We start from the raw sequence: 16166 nt of genomic DNA, 5'->3' as shown, positions 1-16166 counted from the left end.
AGCCAGCAGGCACACCAAGGCCCTGCAGCGTGGCTCCTCGTGGCCTGGCTGTGGAGTGGGGTGTGGCCCCTCGGTCCTGGTCCTCTTTCCCACGGACAGGCGGGACCTCGGACCTCAGTCCTGCAGGGTAGCTGCCCGGTTCACTGCAACGGTCCCCCTTCGTCGTGCTGGGGGTGGACACAGCTGCGCGCTGACTTACCCGAGTCTACCCCGAGCCAAGCCAGAGACCGCTCATGGGAGGGTGGAGGGGCTCCTTGCTCAGAGGGGCTGTGACCATCCTCGGGGCCCTGGACCCGGTGAGAGTCGTGACCGGCGGGGCCTATACCCTGCCGCGGCTCACGCTGACCCTTGGAGCCCAGGCATGCCGGGGGTGTCCCACGTGGGCTGGGCAGCCCTGCTGGCATTTGGATCACCAGTGCTGGACAACATCGGGAGGAAGGGCTTGGGCTGAGGCTCTGAGAGAGGGACCCCAAGAGACGGCCTGGAGCTGGGCAGGGAGAACCCTGGCAGGAGGGTCGCTCCAGCCTCCCAGGGTCTGGCCGGGGCCTGCCCGCTGCTCACTGAGCCCGTGCCTGGCGGGCTTCGGCGCTCAGCAGACGCTCACCACACTACGCCTACCCTGCTCTGGCCCAACAGAGACACCTCCAAGCACCAGGCCCCCCACCTGCACGGATCTCAGCCCCCACGGTGCTCAGGGTGGGTGGGACGGGCACGGAGGCTCTCGCTGCTCAGCCTGACACAGCCGCGTTCCCCAAGCACAGGAGCTGGATGGGCGGAGGACGAGCTGCGGCCACTCTGGGGTGCTGCTGTGCCCCCCACTCCTCGGCACCTCATCCCTCTCAGCACACACTGTGCACACAAGTCCTCGCACGGCCAGGCCACGCCGCCCACGGGCATCGGCCACGTCCTCCCGTGGCTGGCCTCCCACGAAGAGCCCGTCCAGAGACGGGAAGAAGGTACCAGAAATGAAGCGGCCTTGGCTTGTCCCAAAGTGGGGAGGAAGGACAAAGTACACCCACGCTCCTCCTCCCAAATCCCTGACGACAGAGGGAGCAGGAAGCAGGCCCCGTGCCCCAAGGCCTCGCACCCAGGCCCTCTCAAGACCATCCGGGGAGGGCCCTTCCAGGCCACCTCCTTGACCTCGCCCTTCCCTGCTTCCTGTTGTTAAAAAGAACAGGCTGGAGGCAGACGGAGGCGAGAACAGCCGACAGGGGGCCCCTTCCTGCCCCACCACGTGAGACTGCGTGCCAGCCACCCTCCAGCAGCCAGCAGGCCCAGAGCAGAAGACCGTGCCTCCCAGTCGTCCGCCTGCTCCGTGCACAGACCTTCGGGCCCTGCAGGTCAGGACGCCCCTGAAGGCAGTGGGCGCACTCCCTGGGGTGGGTGGAGGCGCTCCCGCCCAGGGCCTACACCCCCAACGAGGAACCAAAGAAAGGCCTAGGTGACAGCAAAGGGGCTCACAGCCAGCAGCCTGCAGCCACCTCCAACGGGCGGACAGCATGCACCGCCTACTGAAGAGCTCCGGGGTGCCTCCACTGTGGGCTTCAAGACGGCACGAAGGCCACGGGGGAACCAGACACCCCCTCAGCCAAAGCAGTCCCCAGGCGGCCACCAGCAAGGCCCCCACGTTCCTGGCCTGGGCCCAGGCCCAGAGAGCAAGAACCCCCTCTTCTTGCACGTTTCACGTTCGAGGTGGCGCAGGGAGAAGCGATGAAACTTTCTGGGTGGGTTTTGTCACACCCTCCCTCACACTAGAGAAGGAGTGAAAAGTCTTCGGAGGGGGAGCTTTACAAACTCCCTGAAGACGGCGCCTGGAAAGCCCTGGGAATCCGCGCTGGGAGCTCCTCGCCCCGCGGCAGGACCGGCCTCTCGGAATCGGGCTTGGCCTGAAAAGAGACGCAGCTCTGCCGCCCTCTGGTGAACAGGCTTCACGCCTGCACCTGCTCCCAACTGAAAGCCAAGGTCACAGCACTGCAGCCACGGAGCCGGAAGATGAAGAGGACGGGCACACGTGCTCCGTGTGGGCTTCCCCCGCTCCGGGGGTCCCCGCAGCAACGTCCCTCCTCCGCAGCCCGGGGCCGGCCTGGTCCCAGCGCCACCTCCCTACCCTCTCCCGCCACAGCCTCGTCAGCCCCCAGAGTGCCTCCTGGCAGCCTGCGCGCCGGCCCAGCGTGTCCACCGTGCTCGGCAGTGATGCTGACATTCTCCCCTCCCACAGCCCTGGCCAGGCCCATCCTCCTCCAGGCCTGCCCCAGCCTGCCTGCCTCGCTGGGCTTGAGTCCCGGGGCCGGCACTGCCCGGCTCAGGCCCCGGACCGAGTACTGGCCCGACACCCTGGGTGCTTGTGTGAGAACACACTGCACTTGTCTCCTGCGACTTTGCAGCACAGAGAACGACACGGCTAGAAACAGGAAGGGCACAGGGTGTCCCGTGCCAGGGAAGGACGCGGGAGCTGGACGCTCACCCCAGACCTGCCCTGGGCCCTCAAAGATGGATGCAGAGGAGCTTCGAAGCCACTTCACACCCAGACCCACGAGCCCACAGACCCCGACCCCCAGGGCAGAGCCGAGTTCCCCCGGGGATGGGGGGTGGGGGGGTGGCTGCAGCAGGAACTAGGGGTGGCCTGTGGCTCTACACCACATCCTCCTGCCCCCACGGGGCACCACAGGGGCCACAGGCCACCACACAGAGTCCAGGGGGTCTCCCACAGGGAGCCCAGCACCCCTGCCTGGAATGGAAGGTGGGCCCAAGGAGGGACAGACTCGGCTCCCCGGCCAGCAGGGCTCCCAAAGGCTCTACGTACAAACAGGAAAGACGCCACCAGCAAAGCACCCACGGGGCCAAACAGGCCCCTTGTGTGTGAGCACAAGTCCGCACAAGGGGAGGAGGAGCACGGGTGTGCATGTGGGGCAAGGGGGGCCACAGGCGTGCACGTGGTGGGGACGTACAACAGGCATCTGTCCACGCCAGGGGACGGACCTACAAGCAGGCCAGGGCTCCTCCCTGAGCAGGCTCGGCTGCCTCCGGACCACACACCCCTGCACGGGGTGGCCTCATGGCCAGAGGCAGACAGCAGTTCTATTTGTGACTCAGCTCAGGGTGAGGACTCGTGGGAGAGACGCGTCCGCGCTAATCCAGGCCGACAGACACCCTCGGCCTCACGACCCAGCAGGTGACTGAGCCGCAGCTGAGTCCTCAGATGCCACCTTCCACAGGACCTGCACCTGCCCCGGGCCAGCAGCCCCAGCTCACACCAGGGGAGCCACGCGGCCCATCGTCTCCCCGTGGGACCCAGGGCACCAGCCGGTGGGGAGGCGAGGTGACCCAGGCCAAGATGGAAGAGCCGCTGGCAAAGAGGGAGGCGCGGTGGGGAGAGGCTGGAACACTGCCACCTGTCACCAGAGGCGGCCGGACACCGCGGGCCAGCAGGGAGGAGCTGTGCCTTCTGCAGCGTTGAGCCGGGCACGGACTAAAACCAAGCAAGGTGTCCGGGCTGCTAACACCTCCCGCCTGCTAACCCACCTTCACCAAAACAGGCCAAACAGGACAAAAACAGTACTACATGTCCCGTCTGCAGATAAGCAACCGAGGCCCAGAGCAGACCCAGTGCCCCCGCTGAGAGCTGCCAGCTCTCCAGGCTCCGGAGCCCACGCTCGGAACCCTCAGCAGCCCCGCCCCAAGCTACCTGCCCATCTCAGGGTCCCCAGGACCCCTGCCTCCCCCTGAGGCCCTCACGGCTCTGCCCAACACACCCCATGCTCTGAGCTCCACACCCACAGTCCAGGCCCTCTCCTTCTGTAAATGTTTAATTTTCTGTACATTTTTAGGACATTTTGATATCCTAAAAAAACACCTTTCCGGCTGGGGGCTAGCCAATTCCCATCTTCAGCCTCCTAACCACACTGGCGCGTCTGCCCACGTGGCCCTGGGTGCCGTGTCCCCGTCTCCAGGACCTGAGAGTATAACACAATCCTAACCACGCTGGTGCGTCCACCCGTGTGGCCCTGGGTGCTGTGTCCCCGTCTCCAGGACCTGATAGTACAGCACAATCTTTCCTGAGGGGCTCTCGTCTCTTCTTGTGACCACAACTGACTGCCCAGCTCATAAAGAAAACAAAGTACTTTCCTTCCTTCTCTCCTCCCCTCCTCCTGGCCACCTCCCTTATGGTTTTCAGGTCCCCATCACCCAGACTTCTAGCGTTCCCTTTGCTGAAAGTAACATCTTGCTCTTTCTGGGTGGCCGTGCTCCCTGAGCAGCCAACGCCACCTACGGTGGTCCGGAATGTTCTAAAAAGCCCTCAGACTCAGTGCAAAGGCAAGAGGTAACCGAGTTCTGTCTGCTGAGCAGAAGACTTGCTCAGTGAGTGCAAGGTCCCAGATCTGCCGGCAGGTCAGCTAACACACCAAGGCGCTGCCGCGGCAGGGGCTCCCACGGAGGCCCCCACAGGACTGCAGTGGCTGCTAGGACCCAACCAGGAGATGGCAGGGACTTGGCCATACATAGCCAGTAACCAGGAGGACCAGTCTGGGATCCAGGATCTTCAAGAGGAGACCAGAAAAGATGGGAGGGGCTTCTGAGCTCCTATAAAGGCCAAGCGGGAGCCACTAGGCTACTGGCCGGTATGCACTGGAGAGTGATGAAAACCAGGTTCAACAGGGCTGGGTGGGGTCTCAGGGCCGCTGGTGCTGGCTGCGGATACCCCTAAGGTGGGAACTCAGCCTCAGCCGGTCTCCCTGTGCAGGAGAGGCGGAGAGGGGAGGGAGGAGAGAAGTGGGGAGAGAGGGGAGCAGACCGTGCCCTGCAGGGAACCGGGCCAGCAGTGCCAGAGGGAGGCCCTGCCGTCACCCCACTCCCAGGTGGGGCCACATCATCCGAGCTCAGCAAAGGGAGAGTCCAGCCCCTACACTGTCACACCCCCCCACCCTGCACCATCCGTGAAGGGGACAAGGTGCGCCGGCCCCTCAGACACGGGAGCGCTGCCTGGCCAGCACGGCTAACGGAGCCCCACGCGACTCCTAGGCAGGCCGCGGGGCACGCCTGCCCGGCAAATGCCACGCTCACCTGACAGACCAAGTGAACAGATGCTCCAAAATCCAGCAGCCAACGACGCGGATCATCAGGGTCCCATGCCGGTCTACACCTGCACTAACGCTCCGTCCCCACTACTCCCTCTGAACCTTCAGGGCACAGGCGTACAGACGGCTTCTCCCACTCTCTGCCCTGGGTCTCCACCTGGGGCCGGCCCCTCACAGAGACCCCGCTACAGGCAGGCCGGGAGCAGGCGCAGGACTCGGGGTCCCCGTGCCCACAGACAGCCCGGCTGACCTCTCCCCTGCAGCGCCCACCTCTCAGGGAAGTAGGAATCTGTGTGCCCTGCACCTCAGTGGACACGGCTCCCGCTGAGATGTCGGTCAGCTGCCACAGGAACAAAAGCCACACGTTCCACGGCTACTTTTCGCCACGCCTCTGGGTGGAGGGGAGACGTCAAAGGGCCACGGCAAGTGGCAAGAGCCTGGCGCTCATCATCAGACAACAGATCTGTCCGGGCTCGGTCACTCCAGGCTGAGCCTCTGCTACCTTGGGCTGCACACAGCCACAGCTATGCAGCCACAAACACGACACTCGCTCACAAGGACCACCGGGTGGAGCAAACGAGAAGGTGAGAGCGTGGGCCAAGCAGCCCCGTCCCCCGCCTGGCCGCCCGCCCACTCGGCAGAGCGCTCGGCCTGTGCAGGGAGAGACCCAGTGCCCCAAGAGGCAGGCGGCATGCCGGCCCAGACCAATACGACCAAACAGGCAGAGCCCATCCCAGGGCAGAAGGCCGACAGCTTCACAACCACTGGGGGAGGTGGGACAGGCTGGAGGAGAGGCCACAGGGTGGCATGCGGGGGAAGACATCTGTCAGCTCTGGAAGAGTAACTTCAATTTAAAAAAACTCCTGAAGACGGGGCACCTGGATGGCTCAGCCAGTTAAGCATCCGACGCCTGACCTTGGCTCGAATCATGATTTCACGGTTCCGGAGTTCGAGCTCCACGATGACAGTGTGGAGCCTGCTTGGGATCCTCTCTCTCTCCCTCTCTTTCCGCCCCTTCCCTGCTCGCGCTCTCTCTCTCAAAAGTAAACAAACATTAAAAAAAAATTTTAGGGGCGCCTGGGTGGCTCAGTCGGTTGAGCGTCTGACTTCAGCTGGGGTCATGATTTCGCAGCTAGTGAGTTCGAGTCCCACGTCGGGCTCTGTGCTGACAGCTCAGAGCCTGGAGCCTGTTTCGGACTCTGTGTCTCCCTCTCTCTCTGTCCCAACCAACTCGCATTCTGTCTCTGTCCCTCTCAAAAATAAACATTAAAAAAAATAAAAGTTTAAAAATTAAAAAAATAAAAAAACTTTTAATAAAAAATAATAAATATATAAATAAAAAACAAGCAACGTATAGGTTAACCTGAAATTTGCCCCAGCCCCCACGTGAGCACATTAAACCCAGCCTGGCACAGTGCTACAAACACCCAGACCTTAGCCGCACATTCTCACCTCTCCTGATGGAAGCAACGCTCCTCGTGTCTGGGTCCAGCTTCTGCACCAAGGCACTGGGGTCTATCTTGGTCCCGGCAAAAACATCAGTGTTCATGAAAGCCCATTCCTAAGAAGGAAAGAAGACGTGAGACTTCCCTGTGGCTCCAGAATGCAAACGTAAGGCCGGACACAAAGCAGGGGGAGCCCTCGGGGGGCCTTCAGAAGAGCAAGGCTGGGCCAGCTCCTGCTCAGAGGGCCTAGGGGAGGTAACCCTTGCCCCCCCCCCTCCCCCCCGCCGAAGCTGAGCCTGGGGGCCAGTGGGAGCTCACACCCTGGGGCCCTAAGGCAGCACGTCTTCCCGCCCCCCTCAAACCACCAAATAGGCTTGGCTCTTGGCGTGCAGACCGTCTCAGACTCGGGACTGGCAGCGACTAGAAACACGAGCTCCACGTTCAGAAGCACTGGGACGGGAAGCAGATTCCCTTCCGAACCCGCGCCACCTCATTCTTCCATAGCACTCTCCCCCATTTCACAGCCACTGCTCCCCCTCAATCGTCTCCCCCCAAGGTCAGCTTCCGACACAAGATCAGCCCCACACGGAGACTTCAAAACCCTCCCAGTCACTGCCAGTCACACTCTGCTGAGCCCACCTCCCAGGCCCACCTGACTCATTTCGGGTCCAGCTCCAGGACAGGGACCCCAGAGGGACTGGAGCACTGACCCCCAGGGGAGCCACAGACCAAGACAGGACTGGGGTGAGGCAGAAACTGGCCCAAGGTGTGGGCTTGGCCTGCAGCCCGGAGCTCGCACAGAACACCTGCGAGAGAAGCCCAGACTCGCTCCTCGGGAGTTCTCAGGGTGGGAGGGAAAGTCAGTAAATAAGAGACAGAAAGCTCACAGGGGCAACGCTGGAGCCTAGGAGCGGCTGGGAGCACCAAGCAGGGAAGGCCAGCGCGGCAGCGTCCTCCCGCCAAGGAGGAGCCACAGGAGACTAGGGGCAGGGTGCACACGGCCAATCCCCGCGTCTTTCTGCACAGCCGTTCAGACCCCGTTCACAGTGGTACTCCACATCCAACTGCTTCAAGGGTCGGGACTCAACACGACAGGTGTCGATGCTGCGTTGTTAACCGTCTTCGGAGGACCACAGTGTCGTCACGTGGCTAGGAACTAGTAGTCCACCTACTCCGTGTGAGAGCTCAACAGCTACACCCTTCGTTCTACAGGTGCCAGCTGTGGCTTCTTTCTTCTCGTCTGCCTAGTCTCGACGTTTTCTTTCCTCACTTCTCTTACTTCTACACTCTGAACGTACTTATTTCACAGTCTCCATCTGATAATTCCACTTTCTGCCCTCACGGCATCTAATTCTGATGCCGACTCTCGCTCACGGTGGGCTGTTTCCCTTGAACTTTGGCTGTGTCCTGAGCTCAGGAGGATTTTGCCCACCGTGAGAATCCCACCTGGCCTGGCCGGCACAGGGATTAAGAGCCAGGGCTATATGGAACCTCCGCCAGATGGGCAGGGAGAGGGGTGTGGCAGACTGTCCCCCAACAACCATTTAACTGAAGAAAACTAAAAGTCTCATCAAGAACAGAAAGAATTTATTGGGGCGCCCGGGTGGCTCAGTGACTCAGGCATCCAGCTCTTGATTTCGGCTCAGGTCATGATCTCAGGGTCGTGGGATCGAGCCCCATGTCAGGCTCTGTGCTGAGCATGGAGTCTGCCTGTGATTCTCTCTCCCTCTCTCTACCCCGCCTCCTCCCATACCCCCCATCCTGCTCTCTCTCAAAATAAACAAAGATAAAAAAAAAAAAAAAAAAAAGAACAGAATCTATGGCTTAAGAGCTATGCCCTGTTATCCACCCCCGCCTTACAGAAACTCCCTCGGGAGCTCTACTCCTGGCTCCCCAGCTCCCAGCTGCCAACGATCCCCCCACCTTGTGCCACAGGCACTAGTCCAAGAAGGTGAGCCAGCCGGTGGGGATCCCTTCTCCCGCCCCGCCCCGCCCCCACCTGTTGGACAGAAGCACCACCTGAGGCAGGGAAGGCTGAGAACAGTAATTCTGACCCCTCATCCCAGCTTCTCGAGGCCACAGGTACTAACAAGCCAAGAAGATGACGAGGGGCCACCCCCCGGCGCCCACTTATAGAGAGGGGTGTCAACAGGGAGAAGCTGAGGCTGTCCCTGCCCCCCTCCTCGTGTGGGCACAGAGGTCCTGCCAGAGGCGGGACTTTATCTGGAATGGACTGTGGGGACTCACAAGTCTAGGGCGTCATTGAAAACACCGGAGATCCAGGCAGACGGTGGGGGTGCTCCGTAGCTCCAAAACACCAGCAGCGACAAGGTAAGCACACAGCAGAGGCCACATCAGAAAGAGAGGCAAGCGCCCTGTGGGTAACGGTCAACGCCGGAGGTCTAGGCTGCCTCCCAAGGGCAATCAGAACCGTACGGGGCACACGAGAAAGTGTTCCCCAAACCAAACACAACACGGGGCAGAGGCCGACCGGCACGGGGGCCCAGGCGCAGCCTCCGGGCAGACGCTGGCTCACCAACAAGCCGCTGTGGCCCAGGGGCGACTCCCAGCGGCGGCAGCTGGAGGCTGCGTGAGGCTCAAGGCTGCGCGGGGCCAGGAGTATCACAGCGAGTCTCCAAGCCGCTGGTCCCTGCTGGGAAGCGGATCAAAAATGGAAACTCCCTGAACTGTGACCGCAGCCCGGAGCCACACACGTACATCCAGTGGTAAGAAGCAAACACCTAAGGGGACACGGGGCCTCAAGCACAATCTTGGACCAGTAAGTGGCTCAGACAAACCCACCTGGTCAGGCTAAAAGATAAAAACAAAAGAGCATGGAGAGATGAGAGGCTGCACGCAGACCTCACATAGTTCAGAGCCAGGCCAACAAACAAGTAAAAGGACCAGGCAACACCCCCCTCCCCCCGCCCAGTGCTACCACACATCACTAGGAAGATTAATAAAGGGAGTCAGGGGACCAGCAGGGGGAGCTGCAGCCCTACTCAAGGTCAACTTGCAGGCCCAATGGGAAGAGACAGACTTGACCTTAGACCTTGCAGGTGGATAGCCTCTCCTATCCCAGCTGGAGGAAGAAAGGATTTCCGTACCCCCACCGCGCCCCCACCACAACTCAGCCAACAAGAAGCGGAAGGACACAGAGAAAAAGGACAGAGCCCTACGAAAGGAAATACGAAAGGAGAGGCCTTACAGAAAAAGGAAGAGAAACAGCCTCGCAGGAAGACGAATGGTCTTCGAGCACCATACTCATGCCTACGGGTGTCCCCAGTAAGTACCAGAGAGACAGAGAGGCAGAAAAATATCCAAAGAAGTAATAGCTGAAAACTTGCCGAATTTGAGGAAAACACTAACTGATACGCGCAAGAAGCTCAAAGACTCCACGCAGGATAAAGAAACTCCACACAGAGTCAGTACAAAGAGAACTACACTGAGACACGTCAGTCCTGTTTACAGGCAACGAGAACCACCTGGAAGGAGTAAGATGAACAAGGACCCCCGACCCACAGGGAACCCCAATACGACGGACAGCTGACCTCACACACAATGGAGACCAGAACATGTGGGATCACATTTCAATGTGCGGAAAGACGAAAGTCAGCCAAGAATCTCACATCCGGCAAAACCATCTTTCAAAAATGAACGTAAAATAAAGAGAATCCCACAGAAACTGAAGCCGAGACCATCTGTCGCTAGCGGACCTGCCTTCTGAGAAACATTAAGGAAGTGTTTTAGGCTGAAAAGGAACGTTACCAGACAATAATCCAAAACAAAACAAGAAGCCTGTTACAGGTAAACATATAGCTAATTACAAAAGGTAACTGTAAGAACCTAAGGTCGGGTTGTAACACGTACAGACACAGCCTGCAGAACAGGAACAGCACAGCAAGGGGGTGAGAGGGAGGGAGTTACACAGCACGAAGGTCCTACCTTTCTCTGCACCGAAGAGACAGAAACACCTGTATCATAAGCCCCACATCAATTGCTAAAGGACATGAAGTGACAAAGGTTCTCTTCATGACCAAACTCTGCTCAACCTCCCCCAGTCCCCATGCAATCTTGTCTGCGGCGCTCCGCGAGCCCCTCAGTTGACTTTTCACAATACCAAAAGCACGAGCAACAAAAGAAAAGAAGCTGGACCTTATAAAAAATGAAAACTTGTGCTTCCAAGGATAATACCAAAAAAGAAAATAAAAAAAGACACCACCTCACAGAACTAGAAAAAAAAAATACGCAAACCACATATATCTGGTAGGTGTTTAGCATCCAGAATATAGAAAGAACTCTCACAACTCAACAACAAAACACACGATTTCAAAATGGGCAAAGGACTTGAACAGACATTTCTCCAAAAAAAGATCCACAAATAGACAACAAGCTCATGAAAAGATGATCCACATTATTGGCCCTTAGGGAAATGCAAGTCAAAACCATGAAACACCACCTCGCGTCCATCAGAATGGCCGTAATCAAAAACATGGCCAATAACGAGTATTGGTAAGGATTCAGAGAAAGTGAAACCCTCATATGTTACTGAAGAGAATGTAAAACGGGGCAGCCACTGTGTTAAACACAAAGTTCCATACGAGCCAGCAATTCCACTCCCAATGTCCACAGCAGTATCGTCCACGATGGCCCAAAATTAGAAACCACCTTTCCACCAACTTGGGAACGATAAAGATAACGTGGTGTGGCAGAGTAGCAACCGTACAATGGAGTGTTTTCACCCATAAGAAGAATGAAACGTAAACACGACTGCTCTAGAAACAAGGATGAGCCTCAGAAAAAACTACCCGAAAGAAGCCAGGCACACAAGGCCACAGCCGGTACTGCACCACATCCGAAAAGTCAGCGCGGTCAAACCTGCACACAACGGATGCCACCCGCAGCGGCGGCTCAGGAGTCCAGACTCAGCCAGGGCAGCGGCCACATTCTCCTCCCCGACACCGACACCGGCCCTGGGCGCCAGCATTCACGTGTCAACCCCGCCCAGGAGCCCCGTGGACACCCACGCACACAAAACGGATTTTGGACACAAATAGCTAGCTGCAGGCAAACAGGAAGTGGACTCGTCCTGGCCAGAATGATTGATAGTAAGTAAGGATTTCTAGGGGCGCCTGGGGGGCTCCGTCGGTCCAGCCTGAGACTTCGGCGCAGGTCTCGAGGTCACGGTTCCAGTTGGAGCCCCGCATGGGGCTCTGTGCTGACAATGCAGAGCCTGCTTGAGAGTCTCTCTCTGCCCCTCCCCCACTTGCGCTTTTTCTCTCTCTCTCAAAAATGAACTTTAAATACACAAACATTAAAAAAATAAGTACAGGGTTTCTTTTTGGGGTGATGAAAATGTTCTGAAATGTGTAGGGACCACCGAACTACGTTGTGAACCTAACACTAAAGAACGCCCACTGAACGGGTCACTTCACAGGAGCGAGTTTTAGGACACGTGAATGACACGGTGTTATTCCAACACGGTGTTCGTAAGGGCCAGACCGCGTGTTAAAACGGCAGCTCCGCCCTCAGCAGCTGAGCGTCCCTGGTCGGAACGGAGGTCAGGGCCGTAGGGAAGAGCAAACCAGGCTGTTCGCGCTCGCATTCCGCTCCTCGGCCCCGCCAGCCCCCCACTTCCAGGCGGCGGGCTAAGCGCGTGCACGCGCCCGCGGGCCCGCCCACGTTACAACACGTGGTCGGCCGGCCCACCACCACCCGCAGGAGGAAGCGCCGAGGCGAACGGGCTAGAACCCGGACGAACCCCGAAAACATCACTGAGCGAGGGAGGGGGCCGCGCAGGGCCGGGTACGATGGGCGTGCCCGCCGCAGGGTCCCCTCGGACCTCGGTGCTCAGCCACACCGCCCCGGGGTCCGCGGAGGCCACTCACCTTCGCCCCGACTCCGCCGGCCGAAGCCTGCGCGGGGGCCGCCTCCCGGGCCGGGGGCGCGGGGCCGGGCGCCGCCGGCCCCGCGGGCCTCACCGCCGCCTGGTGCACCCGGGCCCGCAGCCCCCTCACTTTCCCCATGCTCCCGCGACACCCACGGCCGGCCGGAAACCGTCTGCGCGCGCCGCACCGCCGGCCGGAAGCTGGTCCCGCGCGCCCCCGACCGGGCGGAAACCGGAGCCGGGAGGCGGAGATCCGCGCTCTCCCCGCCGGCGCCGCGCATGCGCCCGGGGCAGGTGTGGGCATTCGCGGGGATCCAGGCGGCCTCGCTAGCACCTGGGAGAATGACGGGTACCGCCGGGTCGGGGACCAAGCACGTTGAAAATACACCAGTGTGTTGGGGTGCCTGACTCAGTCTCTTCAGTGTGGGACTCTTGCTTTCTGCTCAGGTCATGATCTCCCGGTTTGTGGGATCGAGCCCCAGGCTTTGTGCTGACAGCTGCTTGGGATTCTCTCTCCCTCTCTCTGCCCACGCTCTCTCTCAAAAATAAGTAAATAAACATTAAAAAAAAATACATGAGTGTGTTTGCTACACAGCCCTTGTGCCCTCCAAAAGCACCGTGGGAGCAAAATGAGAGTCAGGACAGGGCGAGGGGAGGGAGGGGGGGACTAAAGTCGGGAACTGAGAGGGAATATGGTTGAATCTAAGGGCACCCCAACAACCCTTGATTGAGCTAGTCCATTTGTCTTAATTAACTTTGATTAACTTAATTAAGTTAATTAACTCTAATTGAACATTTATTTCGTGTTCACCTTTTTCTACATGGTTTCATTTACTCCCCAGAACGATTCCTTGAGACTGGTGTAACTCGACCATTTAAATGCAAAGCGATGCCAGATCGCAGGCTGGGAAGCTCCGGGACCAGGACCTGAGTGAGTCCTGCCCTTCTGACAGGCGCCATCTGCTTTCTGAGCTCAGGGGCTCCCACGTATCCAACCCGGACGGTGCATTCAGGAAAACAACCTCTGGGTGGGTGTGACACCCATCCTCAAGGAGCCCACTGTGCTGTTGGAGACACAAAGCCGACGAATCTAGAGCAAAGTATAGCACAAACCAGGCTATGGATGGGGCCACACAGGAGTCCAGACTCAGGCAGAGCAGCGGCCACACTCTGTCTCCCTCCCTCTTCCCCCCCAACACTGAGAAGGTCCTGGGTGCTCACACTTACCACTCAACCCTGTCCAGGAGCCCGGTGGAAATCCACCCACACGAAATGGATTTCGGAGAGGATTTTGCTGTAGGCAAAGCCAGGTGCCATTTCTCAGGAAGGACACAGAGGTACTCACCCAGCGAGGGTTGGACACATGACCACATGGGCCGCTTAAGGCCAAGATGACAGGATCTGTGATTTACTCGAGGCCACATAACCAGCTGGAATTCATATCCACTTATATATTCTAGGCTTTACTGAGGATATGATACTCTAGAAAAGGCAAAACCGTGGCAAGTGGACACGTCCTACTTGGGTTGATAGCAGGTCCCGTTCAGGGTGGTCTCTGGCCACGCCATGCGGGAGCCAACCTATCCAGTTCCAGAACGTTCCAACAGTGAATGAGGCCATTTGTAGATGAAGAAGGCACCTCAGAGACATCAGACCAGAACACACAGGGGTGACTTCACAGCACGGACCCAGTCTGAAGCCACAGAGAAATGTGTCACTGGAAGAAACCCCAGAAGCCCTTCTCAGGCTTGGCGTTCCCCACTCTGTAAAAGCCGTCCTGCTATTACCTGCCCGGTGGCCAGCGTGGATGTCTGACCAGCATCTGCCAGACCAGGCTGGTCTAAAGGAGAACCCAGCTTCCTTTAGCTAGAACCTCTTGCCCGGCTGTGAACAGCACTGGTTGTACTTCTGGATGCAGTGGGTGTCAGTCAGCCCCGCAGATGGCCTTCTAGAATGTGGAGAAGGTGGCACCCACAACCCAGTCCATACCCATCCAGCAGCACCTACGACTTCTTTCAGAGGGTGTCACGAGAGAAGCCTTGTTCTCTGGTGCCGTGCCACAGTGCAGGTCCACAGCCGTGCCGTGATATAATACGAGAGTGCGGAGGTGATTACTGAGGTCATGCGAATGCAAAGATGAGCTCTTTGATAAGAGCGCATCGGCACAGATGAAACTCAGCGGGCACCCGGAGGATCGTGCCGCTTCGCAGTCCGTGCAGGGAGGGAGGGAACGTTGCAGCAGGAGCTCCGTTCTAAGGGTTCCGGCATTGATGACCTAATCGCTAACCCACCGGTATCCTCTGCATCCAACCCGCCTCCTCTCCTGAGCCGTTGGGAGGCAGGGAGGCCAAGGTTTGGCTCCCGGCTCCAGGGACACAGTCCCTTGTCTAACCCAGTGGTGGGTGATCTTAGCACCCGGCCAGCTCAAGGCCTGAGGGACAGCTTCAATTTTAGGGTTTGCTTTTTGCCTCTTCTGTGCAATGCAAGCTTTCTCGATAAAGGGAAAACAAAGTCCAACAAAACGAACCAGCTGGGAGTCTTTGAAAGTCCTGGGGCCCCTTCTCTCTCCATCTGTCCCATGGTCCCTCTGGATGCCCTCGTCCTATTCGTGCTTTCCACACCCTATCCTGCTATCCTGACATTGCCATCTGCAGCTGGGTCTCTCCATCTCCACCTGAAAATGTAGTGAAAATCTCAAAACCGAGTTCTTGCTTCTGATCCCAATCTGTCCCTGCCCCAGCAGTATATCCGCCTTCCAACGAACGCTACCCACGCAGCTGCCCGAGCCAAAAAGCGAGGTGTCATCCTCTCTGGCTCCCCCTCTCCCTGCCACATTCAACCCAACAGCCCCCTTCTCTCTACCCCAAGTCCCCCACCCCCACCCCGGGGCCCCTGCCTCTAGCCCTGCTCTCCGTCTCTGCTTGCAGCACCCCTACCTCCCCAGAGGGGCCCCCAGGCCGCGACCTCCGCTCAGAGGCCACCCTGGCCCGCCCTCCCCGCCGCTCCGCCCTTCCCACGGCTCAGCCGCGTCTCCGCCCGCCCCCTCCCTGCGGGACCCGGAGTCTCTGCTTTCTCGCCGACTCGTTCTTTCGTCGCCTGAGGGCGCTCGCGGGGCGTCGGGGTTTCCGGGCGGAGCTGGGCTGGCCGCCGGGCGCAGACGCGGGGCTGCGGGGACGCGCTGCCCCAGGACCCGCCCTTGGGCAGCGGCCTCAAGGCCTCGGGGCGCCGGGGCCGGTGGGGGGGGCCCTCGGGAGGTGCAGGCAGCCCCGCCGCTCTTCGGTGTCCCCCGGGCCCTCGCGGAGGGACTGCCTGACGAAGCAGCCGGTTTCCCAGACCCCCGGAAGCTGCGCTGAGAGCGGCCCCTTGCAGCTTGGCGCGCGCAGTCACGGCCCCGGGACATGGACTCCTAACCCTGCCCTCGCCACGTGCCCAGGGTCAGGACGTCCTTCCTGGGGTGGTCACGGGGGTGGCCACCAGCCTCCCGGCGGCAGCGCCCCGCCCCGCCAACCAGGTCCTCCAGCTCCTCTCCCCGTGCACTCGGCTCCCTTCAGCCCTGCCTGGCCGGATTGGGGAGGGGGGTGTCTCAGGATGCTGGGGCCTCACTCAGGAAAGGAAGATCCGGGTCGCACGCACCCAGGGAGGTGGCCAGGCATCGGAGTGACTTAGGCAAGGTAGGCACTGATGTGGAGAACAAAGGCTAAAGAAGAAAATTAAACTTCCTTATAACTTCGAGCCATTGACAAGTACTTGGACGGGCAG

The 16166-nt window shown here is 59.4% G+C and overlaps 1 protein-coding gene across 3 annotated transcripts in view; it reads right to left on the bottom strand.

Annotated features, from left to right (window-relative positions):
- The window catches only part of FAM207A (family with sequence similarity 207 member A), a 36859-nt gene extending 21619 nt beyond the window's left edge, over positions 1–15240 (bottom strand). The window contains exons 1-2 of one of the 3 annotated variants that reach the window (XM_030329541.1): positions 14195–15240; positions 6528–6636 (exon numbers count right to left, since the gene is read on the bottom strand). In XM_030329541.1, coding sequence (XP_030185401.1) covers positions 6528–6624 — 97 coding nt within the window. In that variant the 5' untranslated portion in view covers positions 6625–6636; positions 14195–15240. The other 2 variants (XM_030329540.1, XM_030329538.1) reach the window with 2 other exon arrangements.
- Positions 15241–16166: the final 926 nt, after the last annotated feature.

The sequence above is a fragment of the Lynx canadensis genome, chromosome C2 (genome assembly GCF_007474595.2).
Source record: "Lynx canadensis isolate LIC74 chromosome C2, mLynCan4.pri.v2, whole genome shotgun sequence".
Taxonomy (NCBI): Eukaryota; Metazoa; Chordata; class Mammalia; order Carnivora; family Felidae; genus Lynx; species Lynx canadensis.
Note: the sequence above shows the minus strand (reverse complement) of the source record. Positions and strands in the feature narration are given on the sequence as shown.